General features: G+C 42.0%; 1 protein-coding gene across 1 annotated transcript in view; it reads left to right on the plus strand.

The window, feature by feature from the left end:
• The first annotated feature begins 5,555 nt into the window (after window positions 1-5,555).
• Window positions 5,556-17,320, plus strand: part of LOC145010479 (protein FAR-RED IMPAIRED RESPONSE 1-like) — a 31,009-nt gene continuing 19,244 nt past the window's right edge. The window contains exons 1-4 of the mRNA XM_078969016.1: window positions 5,556-5,697; window positions 5,791-5,984; window positions 6,354-6,590; window positions 6,707-7,276. Coding sequence (XP_078825142.1) covers window positions 5,556-5,697; window positions 5,791-5,984; window positions 6,354-6,590; window positions 6,707-7,276 — 1,143 coding nt within the window. The remainder of the gene's footprint in view (window positions 5,698-5,790; window positions 5,985-6,353; window positions 6,591-6,706; window positions 7,277-17,320) is intronic.

Here is a 17,320-nt window from a genome sequence, read left to right on the forward strand (position 1 = left end):
CTTACCCCCAGTAGTCCGCCACTCACTCATACCAACCCACAATCTTGGCTAACTGAAACACCACTGACTTCCAAACAGCTAATTGACCTTAATTACTTGTCGATCCTCCTGAGAATTTTCCAATTATCCCCACTTAGAGCACTAACTACCAATCACTGGTGAACCAACCGACATCACTTAAACATTCTTACTCAACAAATTCTCTTTTACTTGAACTGAATCAAAACGAGCAACCTCCACAAAATCACTTATCCGACATCACACATCTCGAACTCTAAGGGAGTTCGACTCTTCGCTGAACACTTCTCAAATCGCAATTGCTATATCCGACAACAAGATCAATCAACCAAAATCCGACCATCAATCCCTTGGATGCTAACTGAATCTGACGCCTAACTACCGACCCCTCAATAATACCATAAACCCGAAAGATTGAACAAATACAATACCATAAATTATGCGAACAAGACTAGCAGATATAATACTCCATAACAACCATCAGATAATAAGATATCTAAAAGGAAACGTACCCGCAACTGCATTCGGCTCTGCCCTGACCTCCTCTGCTATATGCTGAAAAGCACGCCCCTGAGTCCTCGGGGGCTCTGCTCCACCCTGACCTCTACCCGTAATCCTCAAAGTGGTCGGTGCTGCAGCCTGCACCGGTGCTGCAGCAAGTTGTGGATAGTTGGCCCTCATGTGACCAACCTGATGACACTGATAAAAAATCCTCATATCCTGAACTGAGGCTGACTGACGGCAATCCCTCGCATAATGCCCCTCTGTCCTGCACTAGCGACTCGCACCACCAGACCTACAAACTCCAGTGTGACCCCTCCCGCACTTCCCACAAGTGCGGCTGCTATGATCTCCCAACCTAGTATCAACGGTTTTGGACCGTTTGGGCGCTGGCTGCGACTGTGCCGGGGCTTGTCTCTGCTCCCTCAACTGTAACTCAATCTCCAACTCACGCCGCCGAGCGGCCTCCTGCAACTCCATCTAGGTATTGCACCTCTACATAGACACAAACTGCCTGATATCCCTCTTGAGCACACTCAGATATCGGGACATCTGAGCCTGCTCTGAAGCAAACTCCGGGCAAAACATCACCCTCTCAGTGAACATCCTGGTGATCTCCATCAACGAATTAGAATCCTGCTTCTGTTCCAAGAACTCCTCAGCTAACCTCTCCCTCTCAACCCGTGGAACATAACAGGTACTGAACATCTCCCAGAACTAATCCCACGAAACCGCAGCCCACTGCGCATCCGAATATGACCCCGTGGTCAATCTCGACCAATCCTTCGCCCCGAGCCTCAACAGCTTCAGAGCACACCTCACTCTCTGATCATCAGGGCATGAATATGTGAAGAAACATCCCTCCACATCCGACAACCATTGCATAGCAACAATCGGATCCTAAACTCCATCAAAACTAGGGGGCTTCGTATTATCGAAGTCCCGATACTGAAAACCTCTACTGGCTCCTCCCCCTGTTGCTGCTACAGCCGGTGTAGCTGCCGCAGCAGCCGTCTCTGTAAGAGCCGCATAGCGCTCATCAAAATACTCGACCATGGCGGTCTTGATCGACCCAAACAGTTCTGGCAGCTCGGCCCGAAACATAGCAGCAACCTCATCATGCAGGATCACATGAATCCTAGCGTCCAACTCATCCATACTCATCTGACCGATGACCTCGAGTGGCACCAATCCACCCTGACCGCCCTCTCTTACTCCCGATCCCGACCCGGATCCCCTCCCAGCATGCCTCGTAACCACCATACTAAAAAACACCGCAAAACAACAGCTACCTCCCACTAACCCGGGAATCAAACCCCACCCCAAACCTAGGGGTTGTGACTTCCTTGATACGCGTATGGGTCTTGTGCTTTCAGTATTACGGGCCCGTACTACCTTCCACACCACCCATATTTATATCAAGTATCACCACAACACCCTAGTGATGAACAAGCATAACAAGCACTCAACCCTCACCCCTAGGGGAACACTGGAAATCTCATACAGAAAGAAACCCTAGGCTAGCGGGCATCATAAATCAGACAACACTATCATGTAATTCTTGAAGATCCCTAGCCTAGTACTAGCATGTTGTTCTATCATATCTCATAAACAAATAACGTGTATGGTATTTTGGGGTTACTTACTGGCTCCGGCTGATCATACCTCTGCGTCCTCCATTACTCATTTTTGAAAAACATCTTAAATTTTCTTTTGAAAACTCTCCTTGATTTGAGACTGGATTCACACGAATGTTCCTCCAATTCACTCAAACCAAGGCTCTAATACCAACATGTAACACTCTAAAAATTCCAACCAATTTAAACTTTTCAAAAACAACCCAGCTTCATTATGTTATTACAAAAAGGTTTTCAATACAATTATTATCAGAGTCTTCCCATAACCATATCATAAAACATAAACATGAGGAGCGGTACAATCACGCCTTTGCCTTGCTACGGTCTCTAGGAGTACCTGAAACATTTAAACCACAACTGTAAGCCCGAAAGCTTAGTGAGATACCCCCGAAATACCAACCACATATACCATACACATAACATGTCATATCATAACAGAACACAGAACAACCATGCACTTCGGGTCTACTATGTGACAGGTCCGCCGTACGGGGCCTTTAGTCCACCTGCTCCACCCTCCGAGTCTAGCCATATCCATCGAGTCTGCAGTGTGGTTGGTTCGCCCGCACCGGGCCTTCAACCCACCTAGTCCACTCTCTGAGTCTACAGTATGACTGGTCCGCCCGCACCGGGCCTTCAGTCGGCCTAGTCCACTCTCCGAGACTCGGCACGTCTGGTCCGCCCTCGTGGGGCTTACAGCGTATCCGAACCGCTCGCTGGGCCTTCGGAATATCTGGTCCGCCTTGGGTATGTTGGCCTACAGCACAAAGCAGGACCCGCATCAACCCAACCCCAGTCAACCAACCATGTGCTCATAAACATATAACCATATAACAATTAATCACCAATCAACCGATCTAGCAGATCACATACATAGCATACTATGAACAGGATACTGATCTAACCGGTCACTAATATAGCATCATCTTATGTACCAGGATTCCGACCTTAACAAGGTCTCTAACATATACCATTCTAACTACCAGGATACAAGCATATAGCAAAGCAATAACGTAGCAAATAACAACTACCCAGATTTCCATCCGATAAAGGGCCGTCCTTAGTGCCTTAGACCCTATCGATATAGTGAGGATAACTCACCTCGCAACTGCTGACTGAAAAGATGGGATCACGCTGCTCCAACCTTCGACACGAAATCCACCACTAATCGACAGCAAAAGACTAAACTCAATAAATACCAATAATTACAAAAATACCCTTGGAAGTTAACTAGTCAACTCTTGGTCAAAGTCAAAGTCCTCAGTCAAAGTCAACCTGCCTGACTGACTCTACTTGCCGAGTCAGCCCGCTGACTCGTCGAGTCCCTATGCTCTGAAAACTCCCATATCGCGACCCTACTCGCCGAGTTGCCCCAAGACTCGACGAGTCCCACGAACTCTAAGTCACTTCCTGCTCAACTCACCGAGTCGTCCCTCGACTCACCAATTCACAACTCAACCAAAAATGTTAGGACTTCGCGACCAGACTCGCCAAGTCCAAGAACAGACTCGCCGAGTCCAAGGAAATCTTCAACAGACTTGCCGAGTTGTTCTTCCAACTCATCGAGTTCCTGCCTATTTTCATCCAACTCGCCGAGTACACCCATGTGACTCACCGAGTTCCTCTAGTTCTTAATCCATACAGTGGCTTTCTATGCCTTGCAGGGACTCCCAACCATAGATCTACTCTCCTATAAACCATCCATCACATAAAGTGGCAAAATTTACGTGAATCCAAAGAGATTTAAGCATAATAAACTCTTGGGCTAAGGTTTGGGACAAAAAAACTTCACCTACATCTCTTGGACATAGCCTTTATGGCTCCTTGGATCATTACAAGCCTAGATCTGAGGTTGCAACCTCAGATCTTACACCAAACTCGAGATGGACCTCATTTATGCCCCCAAAAACCCGAAAATCGATTGATCTAGATGCACAAAAGCTCCAGCAACGAATTATTACCTCAAAGGGAAGCTCCAACTAAAGAATGAACCAAGTCTCTGCAAAGCCCCTTGCTCAAACCTTCTTAATCTTCAAGGATCTCTTCACTAAGAACTTATCAAGGTTCCAAAATACTCTCCAATGCTCTCACAAACGAATTTAGGGTTTCTGGACTTCAAAAGGGGCTAAGGGGACTGAAGGGAGGGCAATAAGTCCTTTAAATATGGTGCAACCCCAAAGATTAGGGTTTTTCTCTCTTCAGCACCAACACGCCGAGTCCAGCCGCCGACTCGCCGAGTTGGCCACTTTACACGAGACCAGAATCGTGACTCTACTCGCCGAGTACACCCATGGACTTGTTGAGTTTACCATCCTTATTTACACTTTGAACCCTAAACTTGCACTCCTGAACTCGGGATGTTACACAATGCCTGTTGCTTGTCCGACCTTCACACCAGCTATCTCCCTTTCCTCCTGCTTCGGGTCCGAACCTCGGACCTAGACTCAGTTCCACTTAGAAGCTACCAGCGAGCCCCTGCACGCGCAGCCCATGTGCGAGCCCTTCCCTACGAGCCTCGGATCTTCGCCACCTGGAGGCTTCTCAGCCGTCCGATCAGAAGCTTCTCCCTATAAATAAAAGGCTGCGAGCCTTCTCGGATAGTTTTAAGAAATTGCCATTTTTAGCCCCTTTCTTCACATTTTCTTCATCTTAACATTCCCCAAATCCCCGGTATCGATTATATGTCTCAGAATACGCCACGAAGTGCCTGAGAAGCCCAAAAATTTTATATTTTCGGTTTTGAATCCCAACCTTTGCTGAGCCTGGTTTCTCAATAAAACTCTCGGTTTTATTAGAATCGATCGTTTTAAGCAACGGATTGCTGCTCGATTATCATCAAATCATGTGAGTGTGTAGTCACTTTCATCTTACATATGAATATGTTAAAATGAATAAATTGTTGTTTTATTCATATATGAATAAACGTGTGATAATTATAATTTCGAATTTATTATTTTTTTCGTTTTATTCATATGTGAATAAGTTATGTTTTATTTACATATGAATATGTTAAAATGAATAAATTGTTGTCTGATTCATATATGAATAAATGTGTATTAATTGTAATTTCGAATTTATTATTTTTTTCGTTTTATTCATATATGAATAAGTTATGTTTTATTTTATATATTTTGAATCCTCATGAATTTTATGTATTCATATATGAATGTTTTATTCATATATGAATATTTTTTGTTTTTTTATATGAGTTTTATGTATTCATATATATTATTGTTTTATTCATGCATTATTATTTTAGGTGGTGAATCTTCAAGTTCAGTACAAGATGCATAATATTTTGATGATATAATTGGAGAACATGTCTATAAGCCAGATGTACCTATTCAACTTATTCCTTTTAAGGGTTTAATCTTCAAATCATTAAAGTTGGCTATCAAAATGTATTCTGAGTATGCTGAAATTGGATGTTTTGATGTTAGACTGAGCACACAGTCAAGGTTTGATAACAAGATTATAAAGATGAAACATGTTATATGTAATCGTGGTGGTAAACAAAAAAAGAAATCTTGTGACACATTAGGTACAAGTGGTGTTAGGAGGAAACGAAATTCAAATTCAAGAGCTATTGGTTGTCAAGCAAAGATTATATTTTAATTTGTGTATGGAACTCCAGATTATAAAGTTTTTCAGTTTGATGAACTTCACAACCATCCACTTGAGAAGAGAAGCGATTTAAAAAAGATGAGACAAATGTCATATTCAGAAAAAGAGTTTATTGTGCATGCTTCCACATCAAAAATAGGTCCAACTATGGCTCATAAGTTGAGGGCAAGTCTGAGAGGTGGGTATGAGTTTGTAAAGCCCAAAGTAGTTGACTATAAAAATTGAAGGAGAGATATCAACAGGGTTATTGGTTATAAAGATGCCCAAATGATAGTAAACACAATGAATGACCATCGAGCTCACTATCCAAATTACTCATTTGAGTTTAATTGTCAAGATGATGTTTTGGACTGTATGTTTTGGGCTGATGAAATGGGGAAGGCATATTATGCTGAATTTGGTGATGTTATCTCATTTGATGCGACTTTCCAAACAAACAAGTAAGTTATTTTATCTACTTTGTTTATAGCTTATTCATATATGAATATTTTTATATTCACTTATTAATACATCAAAAATTGACTCTAATGAACATTTTTTTTGTGTGTTAGGTATCGAATGGTTTTTGTTTAGTTTACTTCTATTGACCATCATAAAAAACCGGTTACTGTTGGATCTGGGTTGCTAAGTAATGAAATCATTGAGTCTGACTCTTGGTTGCTTAAAGCATTTCTTAAAACTCATGGGAAAGAACCAACACTTTTTTTAACTGATCAAGATGCTGCAATAAAACAAGCTGTTGAGAATGTGTTTCGTAATTCAAAGCACCGATTATGTATGTGGCATATAATGAAAAAGTTGAAAAAAAAGGTATTATTTTAATATATTTCAAATATATTACTTATTAGTACATTCATTTATGAATATTGATTGTTATTTTACTTATTATTATTTTTTCATTTATGAATATTTTTGTTTTAATACAGATATCAGATGATTTATTTACAAACACAGACTTTAGAAAAAGGTTTTCGAAGCTTGTTTGGGACAATAATATGAAACCTGATGTTTTTGAGGTGAAGTGGGGTTTGCTTATGAAGGAATTCAATCTTGAAGACACAAGATGGTTTAAAGACATGTTTACAATACGTGATTCATGGATACCTGGATATTTTAGTGATATTCCAATGTGTGGTTTGATGAAGACTACATCGAGGTCAGAGAGTATGAATTCATTCTTTAATACATATTCAGAAAGTGGGAACTTACTTTTGAATTTCATGATGAATTACGACATTGCCATTCAAAAGCAAAGGAATACTCAACGAGATCTTGATAGGGCATCAAAGAAAGCATCATATAAAATGCAAACACCTCGAGAAATAGAACTGCAAGCATCAAAGGTTTATACAAGTACATTGTTTTTTGAGGTGCAAAAAGAAATATATAAAGCATGTTTTTTCTGTATGTACTCATATGTTGGTATTGAAGATGGTTGGGAAGTTTACATTATACAGCCCAACAACAGTAAACGTGATTTTAAAAATGAATTTAAGGTAATCTTACTTGTTTTTTATGAAAATTGTAATAATATTCATATATGAATATGATAATATTCATATATGAATATATCAATATATATGAGTATTGATATGAGTATTTGTAACAACCCAAAATTTTCGTACCACTTCTTGTAACTCTTTCGTAGTTCAATTCAAGCAACCAATCGTCGTTTTCAAATTCGATTCCGATTTTCTTATTTAATTAAGTCATTAACTTGTACATATCTAAAATGACTTAATGGGTGTCTTAATACAATTAGAAATCATTTTAACACCCCATATTAGTGATCGGAATATTTCTAGAATTTACCATATCGGGTTACGGCAACTTAATCGGGTACGACCAAAAGCCTCGCCTAATGCCGGTATCGGGTAGAATTCCATCGTGTCCAAAACTTAGACACTATATAATGTGTTCTAAGCCTTCATTTGAAGCTTTTGTCTTCATCTCACTACTCTCTCTCTAACCTCTCTCCTCACTCCAAATTAAGGTCCAAAATCAAAGATTTAAGGCTCCAAATCATAGAGGTAACCTTCCTAGCTTGTTATTCAACCTCTTAGGCCTTCAAATCCGGGATTAAAATGAGATTTAGGACCTGGAACATGTGTTTACGGCCAAGGAGGAAGCTTGGGCCGTAAACACACAAAAATGGGGTTTTTGAGCCATTTAACCCTTCCAAATCATAGTTGGGACTTAGATACGCCTTTGAGGCTTACAAACCTGGACTTGGAACACCCTAAACATGCATTTTGAGGGACAAACAAGAGTTTACGGCCAAGGCATGTGCTTGGGCCATAAACTCCTCAAACATTGGGGACAAACTCATTTTTACATGTTAGAATGCCTTGAAACTTAACCAATAGTCTTGTGGTAAATCCTAGAACCATCTAAAAATAGTTTGGGGACCTTAAACACATCAAATACCCTACATATGAGAGTTTACGGACATAGAACATCTCCTGGGCCGTAAACTCCAATAAGTGTGTTAAATGGTGCCCTAAATCCATAACAAGGTTTGGAAAATTAACTAGAATCACATGTGATTGTCCTTTGTACCTCAAATTAATCATTCTTGACCATGGGTGAGTTTACGGCCGTAAACTCCAAGTTTAGGGCCGTAAACTCCCTTTTAAGTGGTATAAATTCATTTAATCAACTCCAAGGCATTTTAGAAATCCATTCGAACAATCCCCATGTCCAAACAAGCCATTAAACACTCAAAATCATACCAACATGAGTTTACGGCCGTAAACTCATGTATGTGTGTGTTTTGTGGCCGTAAACTCCCTTAAATGTTTACTCTTGGGGAGTAAACTCAAATCCCAAGTCCCTAGTGCCATTACACGTCCGAAGATGTCACCCGGGTCACTCCAAACGCTCGTTTTGAGGTGTTTAACCTCGTTGGAGTGTAATGTTCCATATAATTAGTGATTGTAAATCTAATTAGATATATATGGACATTATTACATTTTACATAGGGACATCGTGAGTAATCAAGCCCCGAACCAACGTCTAGTGTTCGAAAACGTCGCATTTCCGAGTCCGGTGAGTTCATACCCCTACCCTTTTTCACTGTTTTCACTGTTTTCACGGGAGAACACAAGCAAAGTACAAGAGATTACTTGTACTCAAAACATGTTTTCAAATGTGTATTTCACATTATTATATGCTTTTAACACTGATTACTACAACTAATAACCATTTGAACACGCCGATCAAGTAACATATATTTGTGAAATGGGTTTTAAACTGTTATGTTTTACATATATTTCACAAATGGTCTTCCACATTTTATCAGTTAAAAGCATGACATTAGACATTTGAATATAATACATGTACATTGTTTTGTCCTCGGCAACACTCCACATATATACGCGAGTGGAGGACTATCATATGATTACTAGTAAATTTGTTAATCCTGTATGATTGGAGACACGTCCTCGGCGAACACACCACAGAGATACGCGAGTGGAGGACTACACCCGTAACCAGAATCTCTGGGATTTAGAGAGCGTGACTTGAGTGTATAGATTTATACGGGGCTGACTACCCCACACCTGGCTGCTAGCTACAGCCGAACCAAAATGGTTCAAGGGTGACGAAAGTCATAAGTATGTGGACTACTTATCGCCACAGGTTTAGTCCATCGTATGGTTATGGAACTCACAATTAGGATAACAGAGATTTACTTATAGTAATAATGAACAAGTTTATACAATTCACAAGATATCCAGGTCTAACAAGAATACATTTTTCACATACGGTAACCAACATTTAGGAAAGTATGGGACTTTCCTGGGAAACCTTGTACATAACCAGGTCTAATAGGAATACATCTTTTACATACGGTAAAAAACATTCAGGAAAGTATGAGACTTTCCTGGGGAACATTTACATAACCAGAAAGGATAACAAACCGGATAACTTTACATCTTTCACAATTGGTAACACAATCAGGAAAGTATGGGACTTTCCTGGAAATACATTGGTACATAACCAAAACAGTATGTCAATCCAGATAACCTAACTATACATCTTTACAAGACTATACATCTTTACATGTTTTTCAGTGTACAACTTTACTTTACATGTTGATAAACGATAACCAACCTTTTAAGAAAATATGGGATTTTCTTGGTGCATAAAATTTCAGAAACAGAAAGGAAACTTGAACATTTTCACAAAAAAAATTGCTTATGAACTCACCAGCATTGTGCTGATTTTCAAACCGCTTGTCTTCTCAGGTCAGCGTTAGAACAGGTTCCCGAAGATTTTTCGCTCGAAGACGGAGTACTCAGAAGACCCGTTTCATTTTGCTCATATATATATATATATATATATATATATATATATATATACTATGTATCACAATTGTACAAACTTTACTTTTGAAACAACTGTAAAACTTTTCTTATGTAATGTAATGGTTGTTTTACTTTACTTACTATGTGCATTAGATTTGATACTCAACATCGAGTCAACCCCGAAAATGTTTCCGCCTTCGGTTTTCGGGGTGTGACAGATTGGTATCAGAGCCCTTGTTTATAGTGAATGAAGTATACCAAACCTTACATGGTATAAAACTATAAACACTAAAGGGCCTAAGTGCTCTGAATTAAAAGTATCTTCAAACTACAAGTATTTTCAAAAGTATACAAGTATACCGAACCGTCAAGATCCGTAACCACAAGTAAAACAGAACATAAGTAATTGGGTGTTGTGTACTACAGTTAAATCTGGGCAGTTATGTAGTCGTGTCTAGGATCAATATAGCCTGGCCAACTATATTCATTCGAGACACGGCCAACATGTGCTTGGGAGTGACTGTGGTGTGCGGCATGCCTAAAACTTACCCTAATATCCCAAACATCGAACCATTGTCGTAATCAAATCATGAAATAGTTTGGGAGTATTTCTCGATCCAATCCTATATAGAAATCCTTATTCGAGTGGCGTTCTGTGATCATTCTTAGCGATAAATTATCTGTTTTGATAACTCTTTCCTGCTTTATCGCTTATTCGGAACATATAACTGCCATATCTATCGATTCAATGTAGAGGACTTACCATCCTCTCTTTTTCTTGATCTTATTAGATCGAGATGCCTCCCAGAAAGAGACCCAGCTCAAAGAACAACAACAATCCTTCTTCGCCACCAGCTCCTCCTCAATTTGACCTTGCATCACTCCAGACAGTCTTGACTGCTGCAATGGTGGCAGCCATGTCACAAATGAACCCTGGTGGTTCAGGAAGTGGTCCCCAGCCCCAGAACCCCGAAGACGGCCGGGGACACCGAAGGGATGGTTCCTATAAGGATTTCATGAATGCGAAACCAACATCCTTTAATGGCGCCGGAGGTGTCATTTCCTTATCCCGATGGTTCGAAAAAAATCGAATCCATCTTCGAAATCTGTGCCTGCGCGAAATCTGATAAGGTCAAGTTCGCAGCCTGTACCTTCGTTGATAAATCCTTGACTTGATGGAATGGCCGAGTCAAATCTCTGACCCTACCTGTAGCCAATGCCATGGGCTGGGAAGCCATGAAAGAGCTCCTCATTGCTGAATACTGCCCCTTGGTGAAATGCAAAAACTAGAGCACGAGCTCTGGAACCTAAAGATGAAAGGTTCCAACGTTGCTGCATACACTTCCCGATTCGATGATCTTGCACTTCTCTGCCCGGGATTAGTAACTCCTGAAAACAAAAAGATCGAAAGTTTCATTTGGGGGTTATCCCAACCGACAAAGAGTCATGTATTGGCTACCCGTCCAGATACCTATGATAGCGCCAAGACTTTAGCCCAAACCCTGATTGATCATAGCGATGATGTTGAGGAAATCACTACCACTTCCGAGCCGACTCAAATGAGTGGTGAAAAGAGAAAATTCTGGAAGAAGAAGAAGGGTCAATCTTCCCAAGGATCTTCCAAGAAACAGCAGACTGTAGCAGTCCATGCTGCTACTACCCCCATTGCTGCTGCTTCTGTTATGGGATCCACAGCTCCAACTCCTACTAGTAGATATGTTGGTAATCTTCCTTTGTGTGACAAGTGAAAATACCATCACAATCCTGGCCCCTGCCGAGAACTATCCTGTACCAACTGTGGTAAGAAAGGGCACACAGTTCGATTTTGCAAAACTCCGACCCAATCGGCCAACCAGTCATCTGGAGCAGGCTTTAGTCAAGCTTGCTACAACTGTGGAGATGTTGGGCACTTTAAAAGGAACTTCCCCAAGAAGTCAACAGCTGATAACACTGGAGGGGTTCTAACCATGGGACGGGAGGAAGCAGTCACCAATCCCACTGTTGTTTCGGGTACGTTCCTTCTCGACAACTCATATGCTAGTATTATTTTTGATTCGGGTGCTGAAAGGAGTTTTGTTAGTCATACATTGAAACATAACCTAAAACGTAATCCCCAACCACTAACTGAAATGTTTACCGTCGAGATGGCTAACGGTGAGAAAGAAAGCGCTAACGATGTATTCATAGGTTGTACGCTTACTCTAAATGACCACTCATTTCCTATAAATCTCATGCCAGTTTCCATTAAGAGCTTTGATGTTATCATTGGCATGGATTGGTTGAGTCCCAATCATGCTGATATCCTTTGTTACGAAAAAGCCATCCGTCTCAATCTTCCTTCGGGACAGACCCTCGTAATCTATGGCGATAAACCCAGTTCCAATCTTCGTATCATTTCCTGCATCAAAGCTCAAAGGCTCCTACGAAAGGAGTCCATTGCATTCTTAGCTCATGCGATTAACGAAAGACAGGAAGTTAAAGACCTCGCGAGCATCCCTGAAGTCTGTAACTTTCCTGATGTGTTTCCTGAAGAGCTTCCAGGAATTCCTCCAGAGCGTCATGTCGAGTTTTATATTGACCTAATTCCTGGAGCTACTCCCGTAGCGAAGTCTCCGTATCGCTTAGCTCCAGCAGAAATGCAGGAGTTATCCAGTCAACTCAATGAGTTGCTCAGTAAAGGATTCATTAGACCGAGTTCCTCACCCTGAGGAGCTCCGGTACTTTTTGTCAAGAAGAAAGATGGATCCTTTCGGATGTGTATCGACTACCGTGAGTTGAACAAGTTGACCGTTAAGAACCGATATCCTTTTCCGCGAATAGATGACCTCTTCGATCAACTCCAGGGAGCCAGCTATTTTTCAAAGATAGACCTTCGGTCAGGGTACCATCAGTTACGAGTTCAGGAGAGTGATGTTTCCAAAATAGCTTTTAGAACTCGATATGGACACTACGAGTTTGTAGTGATGCCCTTCGGTCTAACCAATGCACCGGAGGTGTTCATGGACCTGATGAACTGGGTGTGTCGTCCCTTTTTAGACAAGTTCGTCATCGTGTTCATTGACGACATCCTCGTCTACTTCAGGAGCGAAGAAGATCACAAGCAACACTTGAGGCTAGTGTTGGAGACCCTTAGATCCGAGAAGCTATACGCGAAATTCTCCAAGTGTGAATTCTGGATATGGAAGGTAACTTTCCTCGGTCACGTGGTAAGTGTGGAGGGTATTCACGTGGATCCTTCCAAGATTAAAGCGATATAGAATTGGTCGGCACCGAAGACACCCACAGAAATCCGTCAATTCTTCGGTCTCGCCGGCTATTATCGGAGATTCATCCAGAATTTTTCCAAAATCGCCAAACCCTTAACCACTCTAACACAGAAAGGTGTACCCTTTTGTTGGAGTGATAAACAACAAACTGCATTCCAAACGTTGAAGAAAGCCTTATGCAGTGCACCTGTTCTGTCCCTACCCGAAGGGACAGAGGACTTTGTTGTCTACTGCGATGCGTCTAATCAAGGTTTAGGTTGTGTGCTTATGCAGAGAGGAAAACTGATTGCCTATGCCTCAAGACAGCTGAAAGCACACGAGGTCAACTATACCACACATGACTTGGAACTAGGATCCATAGTCTTTGCATTGAAGATTTAGAGACATTATCTCTACGGAACCAAGTGCATAATCTTCAATGATCACAAGAGCCTGCAGCACATCTTTGACCAGAAAGAATTGAACATAAGGCAACGGCGATGGGTAGAACTACTTAGTGATTATGAGTGTGAAATCCGTTACCACCCCGACAAGGCCAATGTGGTAGCAGATGCTCTTAGTCGAAAGGAAAGTGCAGGCCACAAAGTGAAGAACCAGACGATGACTATCCATTCCAACTTACCCATTCAAATCCGAGAAGCCCAGTTAGAAGCACTCAAACCTGAGAACCTGTTGATCGAAACCTTGAGAGGAATGGAAAAGAAACTTGAGATCAGAGGTGATGGAGTCTATTGTTTCATGAATCAGATCTGGATTCCAAAGTCCGGAGGATTCAGGGAAATTGTCATGGGGGAAGCACACAAAACCAAATACTCTGTTCACCCGGGTTCTGACAAGATGTACCTGGACCTCAAGAAACAATATTGGTGGCCAAACATGAAAACTGAGATAGCTATGTTCGTGGGCAAGTGTCTAACTTGCGCCAAAGTCAAAGCTGAGCACCAGAAACCCTTGGGTCTGCTCCAACAACCCGAGATCCCCGAATGGAAATGGGAGATGATTACCATGGATTTCATCACCAAACTACCCAAGTGTCCTACTGGGTACGATACCATTTGGGTAATTGTCGATCGTTTGAAAAAATCCGATCACTTTATTCCGATCAAAGAATCATACAAGATGGAAAGACTCGTGCAAATCTACATCCAGGAGGTAGTTCGACTACATGGTGTACCCACATCCATTATCTCTGATCGAGATAGCAGGTTTACCTCCAGATTCTGGCAGTCCCTTCAGAATTCCCTTGGAACCAAACTAGATATGAGCACGACATATCATCCTCAGACCGATGGACAGAGTGAGAGAACAATCCAAACCATGGAGGACATGCTTAGGGCATGTGTCATTGACTTTGGGAAATCGTGGGACACACATATATCTTTGATCGAATTCTCATAAAAGAACAGTTACCACACCAGCATTAGGGCTGCTCCGTTTGAAGCCCTATACAGTCGTAATTGCAGATCCCCTCTATGCTGGGCCGAGGTGGGGGATACACAGTTAGCCAAGAGTCGAGTCCCCGACAGTTCTCTAACTGGTCCTGAAATCATCCGCGAAACCACCGAAAATATCATCCAAATCCGATGTAGCACCTGGTTTCCGGTATGTGAATTTTATTTGAGTATTTCCCTATTTTAGCCTTGGACTCGGCGAGTCATAGGTCCGACTCACCGAGTAGGGACGAGACTCAGGACACGTTTAAGTTGGTGACTCGGCGAGTCCATATCCCGGACTCGGCGAGTCACCGCTGCTGGATGAAACCCTAAATTTCAAGGGTTTGCACCCTATTTAGACCCTCATTCCGCCCCAAACTCGTCCCCATTCACCCCCAGAACTCCCAACCTCATTTATACCCTTATTTCCTTGAGAGATTGAAGTGTTTTGGAGTGTTCTTGAAGATTTTGAGGAGAAAGAAGAGTAGATCAAGAAGAGGAGAAGGAGACCAGGCATCTTTGTGTCATCTCAACGTTTTCCTTGAGGTATAGCTCGTTTCCCCTCTGTTTTCAAGCTTGTAATCTCTTTTAGCTTCATAGGAGTCCTTCTTGGGCTCTTCCCCAAGCTTGTTTGTGCTTTGTGGGTTGTAATAAGTTGTTAGCCTTTAGATCTAGGCATGATTTAGTCCCTGGAGCTTGGATCTAATGCCTTTATGGGGTCATATTGCATGAAAGCCCTAGATCTACCTCTTTTGGTGCACTTTGAGCCTTAAAATACATATTGGTGAATATCTACACGTAAAGTTGGAAACTTTACGTGTGATTTGTGTCCTAGAAGCTCAGATCTGTGAATGGCATGGACTGGAATCGAGCAAATCGGTGTATTTGATGGATGCATGGCTGCGACTCGACGAGTCGTATATGTGACTCGATGAGTCTGGTCGCGAGTCACTGAATTGGTCCCTTTATGATGTATCGAGTTGAGCCGTGAGTCACAGGGGGTGACTCGGTGAGTTGGAAGCTGAACTCACTCATGATAGGACTCGGCGAGTCAATGCCCTGACTCGGCGAGTCCAAGGCAATCTTCATAGATCAAGAACAGACTCGGCGAGTTGTTCATACAACTCGGCGAGTCTTAGCATAAGTGTTCTTCGGATGAAGACGAACTCGACGAGTTGTTCATACAACTCGGCGAGTAGGATGAAGAGGTTGAACGTCAGTCTAGAAGATGAACTCGTCGAGTCATAGCCTAACTCGACGAGTAGAAACAGGGACTCAGGACAATCGTCTGATAGGGACTCGACGAGTTGGAGAGCCAACTCGGCGAGTCGGGTCAACTGAAAGTTGACTCTGACTTTGACTTAGAGCTAGACCAGGGGTAAAATGGTCATTTTACCAAAGGACAGTTAACAGTGTTTGATTGAGTATGTTGTGGGAATTGCAGCCAGATGATTTCCGGAGCAGCAGCAGTCAGTTAGTTCCCGATCAGTTCAGCAGCTACTTTGAGGTGAGTTACCTTCCAGTAGTGGTGGGTCTAAGGCCACAATGCCGGCCCACCAGTAGGAGACGTATGATAGATGATTGTCTTTGTGATATCATCTAGGTTTGCTATTACCTGATATGTTATATGCTATCATGATACGTTATATGTGATAGTAGTAGAGTCCGATTGTTAGGACCGCATGGCAGTCAGACACCCCAGAAACGTTTGACAGTATGTGATGATATGTTTGTATGTTGACCTATTATGTTATGCGATAGGGGTAGCAGGAGGGGACCAGTCCCTGAGGATCGGTTGTTAGGACCGATGGGAAGTCAGCACCCCAGAATGGCTTGACACGGGTAGGACGGCACCCCAGAATGGCCGTATGGGTAGGTCGGCACCCCAGAATGGCCGTACCGGGTAGTCAGGCACCCCAGAACGGCCTGGCAGTACGTATGTTATGTGTTTGTATGGTATGTGGTACGTTGGGGGAACTCACTAAGCTTTGTGCTTACGTTTACAGTTTTGTTTTCAGGTACCTCTTCACCGAAGGGGAAGGAGCTGGCGCGGTAGCGGCACATCATGCACACACTCTGGTTTCCGCATTTACAAGATTCACTGGGATTGTACTCTGATATTTTGATGGGATGTATGGTTTGACTTTTTAAAACATGGTTTTCGATGTGTTATGGTGTGATCAAACAATGTTTTTATCTATTAATGTTTTCTAATGTAATATTTTAAAATGAAATTTTCAGACATGAAAATTGGGTCGTTACAAGTTGGTATCAGAGCCCTGGTTTGAGGGATTCGGACTCACCTTCGGGGGTGTCTGAACTCAAATCTAGGGATTTAAAGAATTTTTTTTTGAAAATGATTTCGAACAACGAGAAAAGAGTTTAAGATAGAACAAAAGTGTGTGTGATGTGCGCGACCGGCCGAGCTCAAGTAAGTACTCCCCAAAGTACCCATACCAGTTTATGTTATGTTTATCAGCTTTTGTAGAATAGCATGCTAGAATAGGTCTAAGGATCTAGGAATGATGCCTTAT

This window comes from Lactuca saligna, chromosome 8 (genome assembly GCF_052625555.1).
Source record: "Lactuca saligna cultivar CGN05327 chromosome 8, ASM5262555v1, whole genome shotgun sequence".
Taxonomy (NCBI): Eukaryota; Viridiplantae; Streptophyta; class Magnoliopsida; order Asterales; family Asteraceae; genus Lactuca; species Lactuca saligna.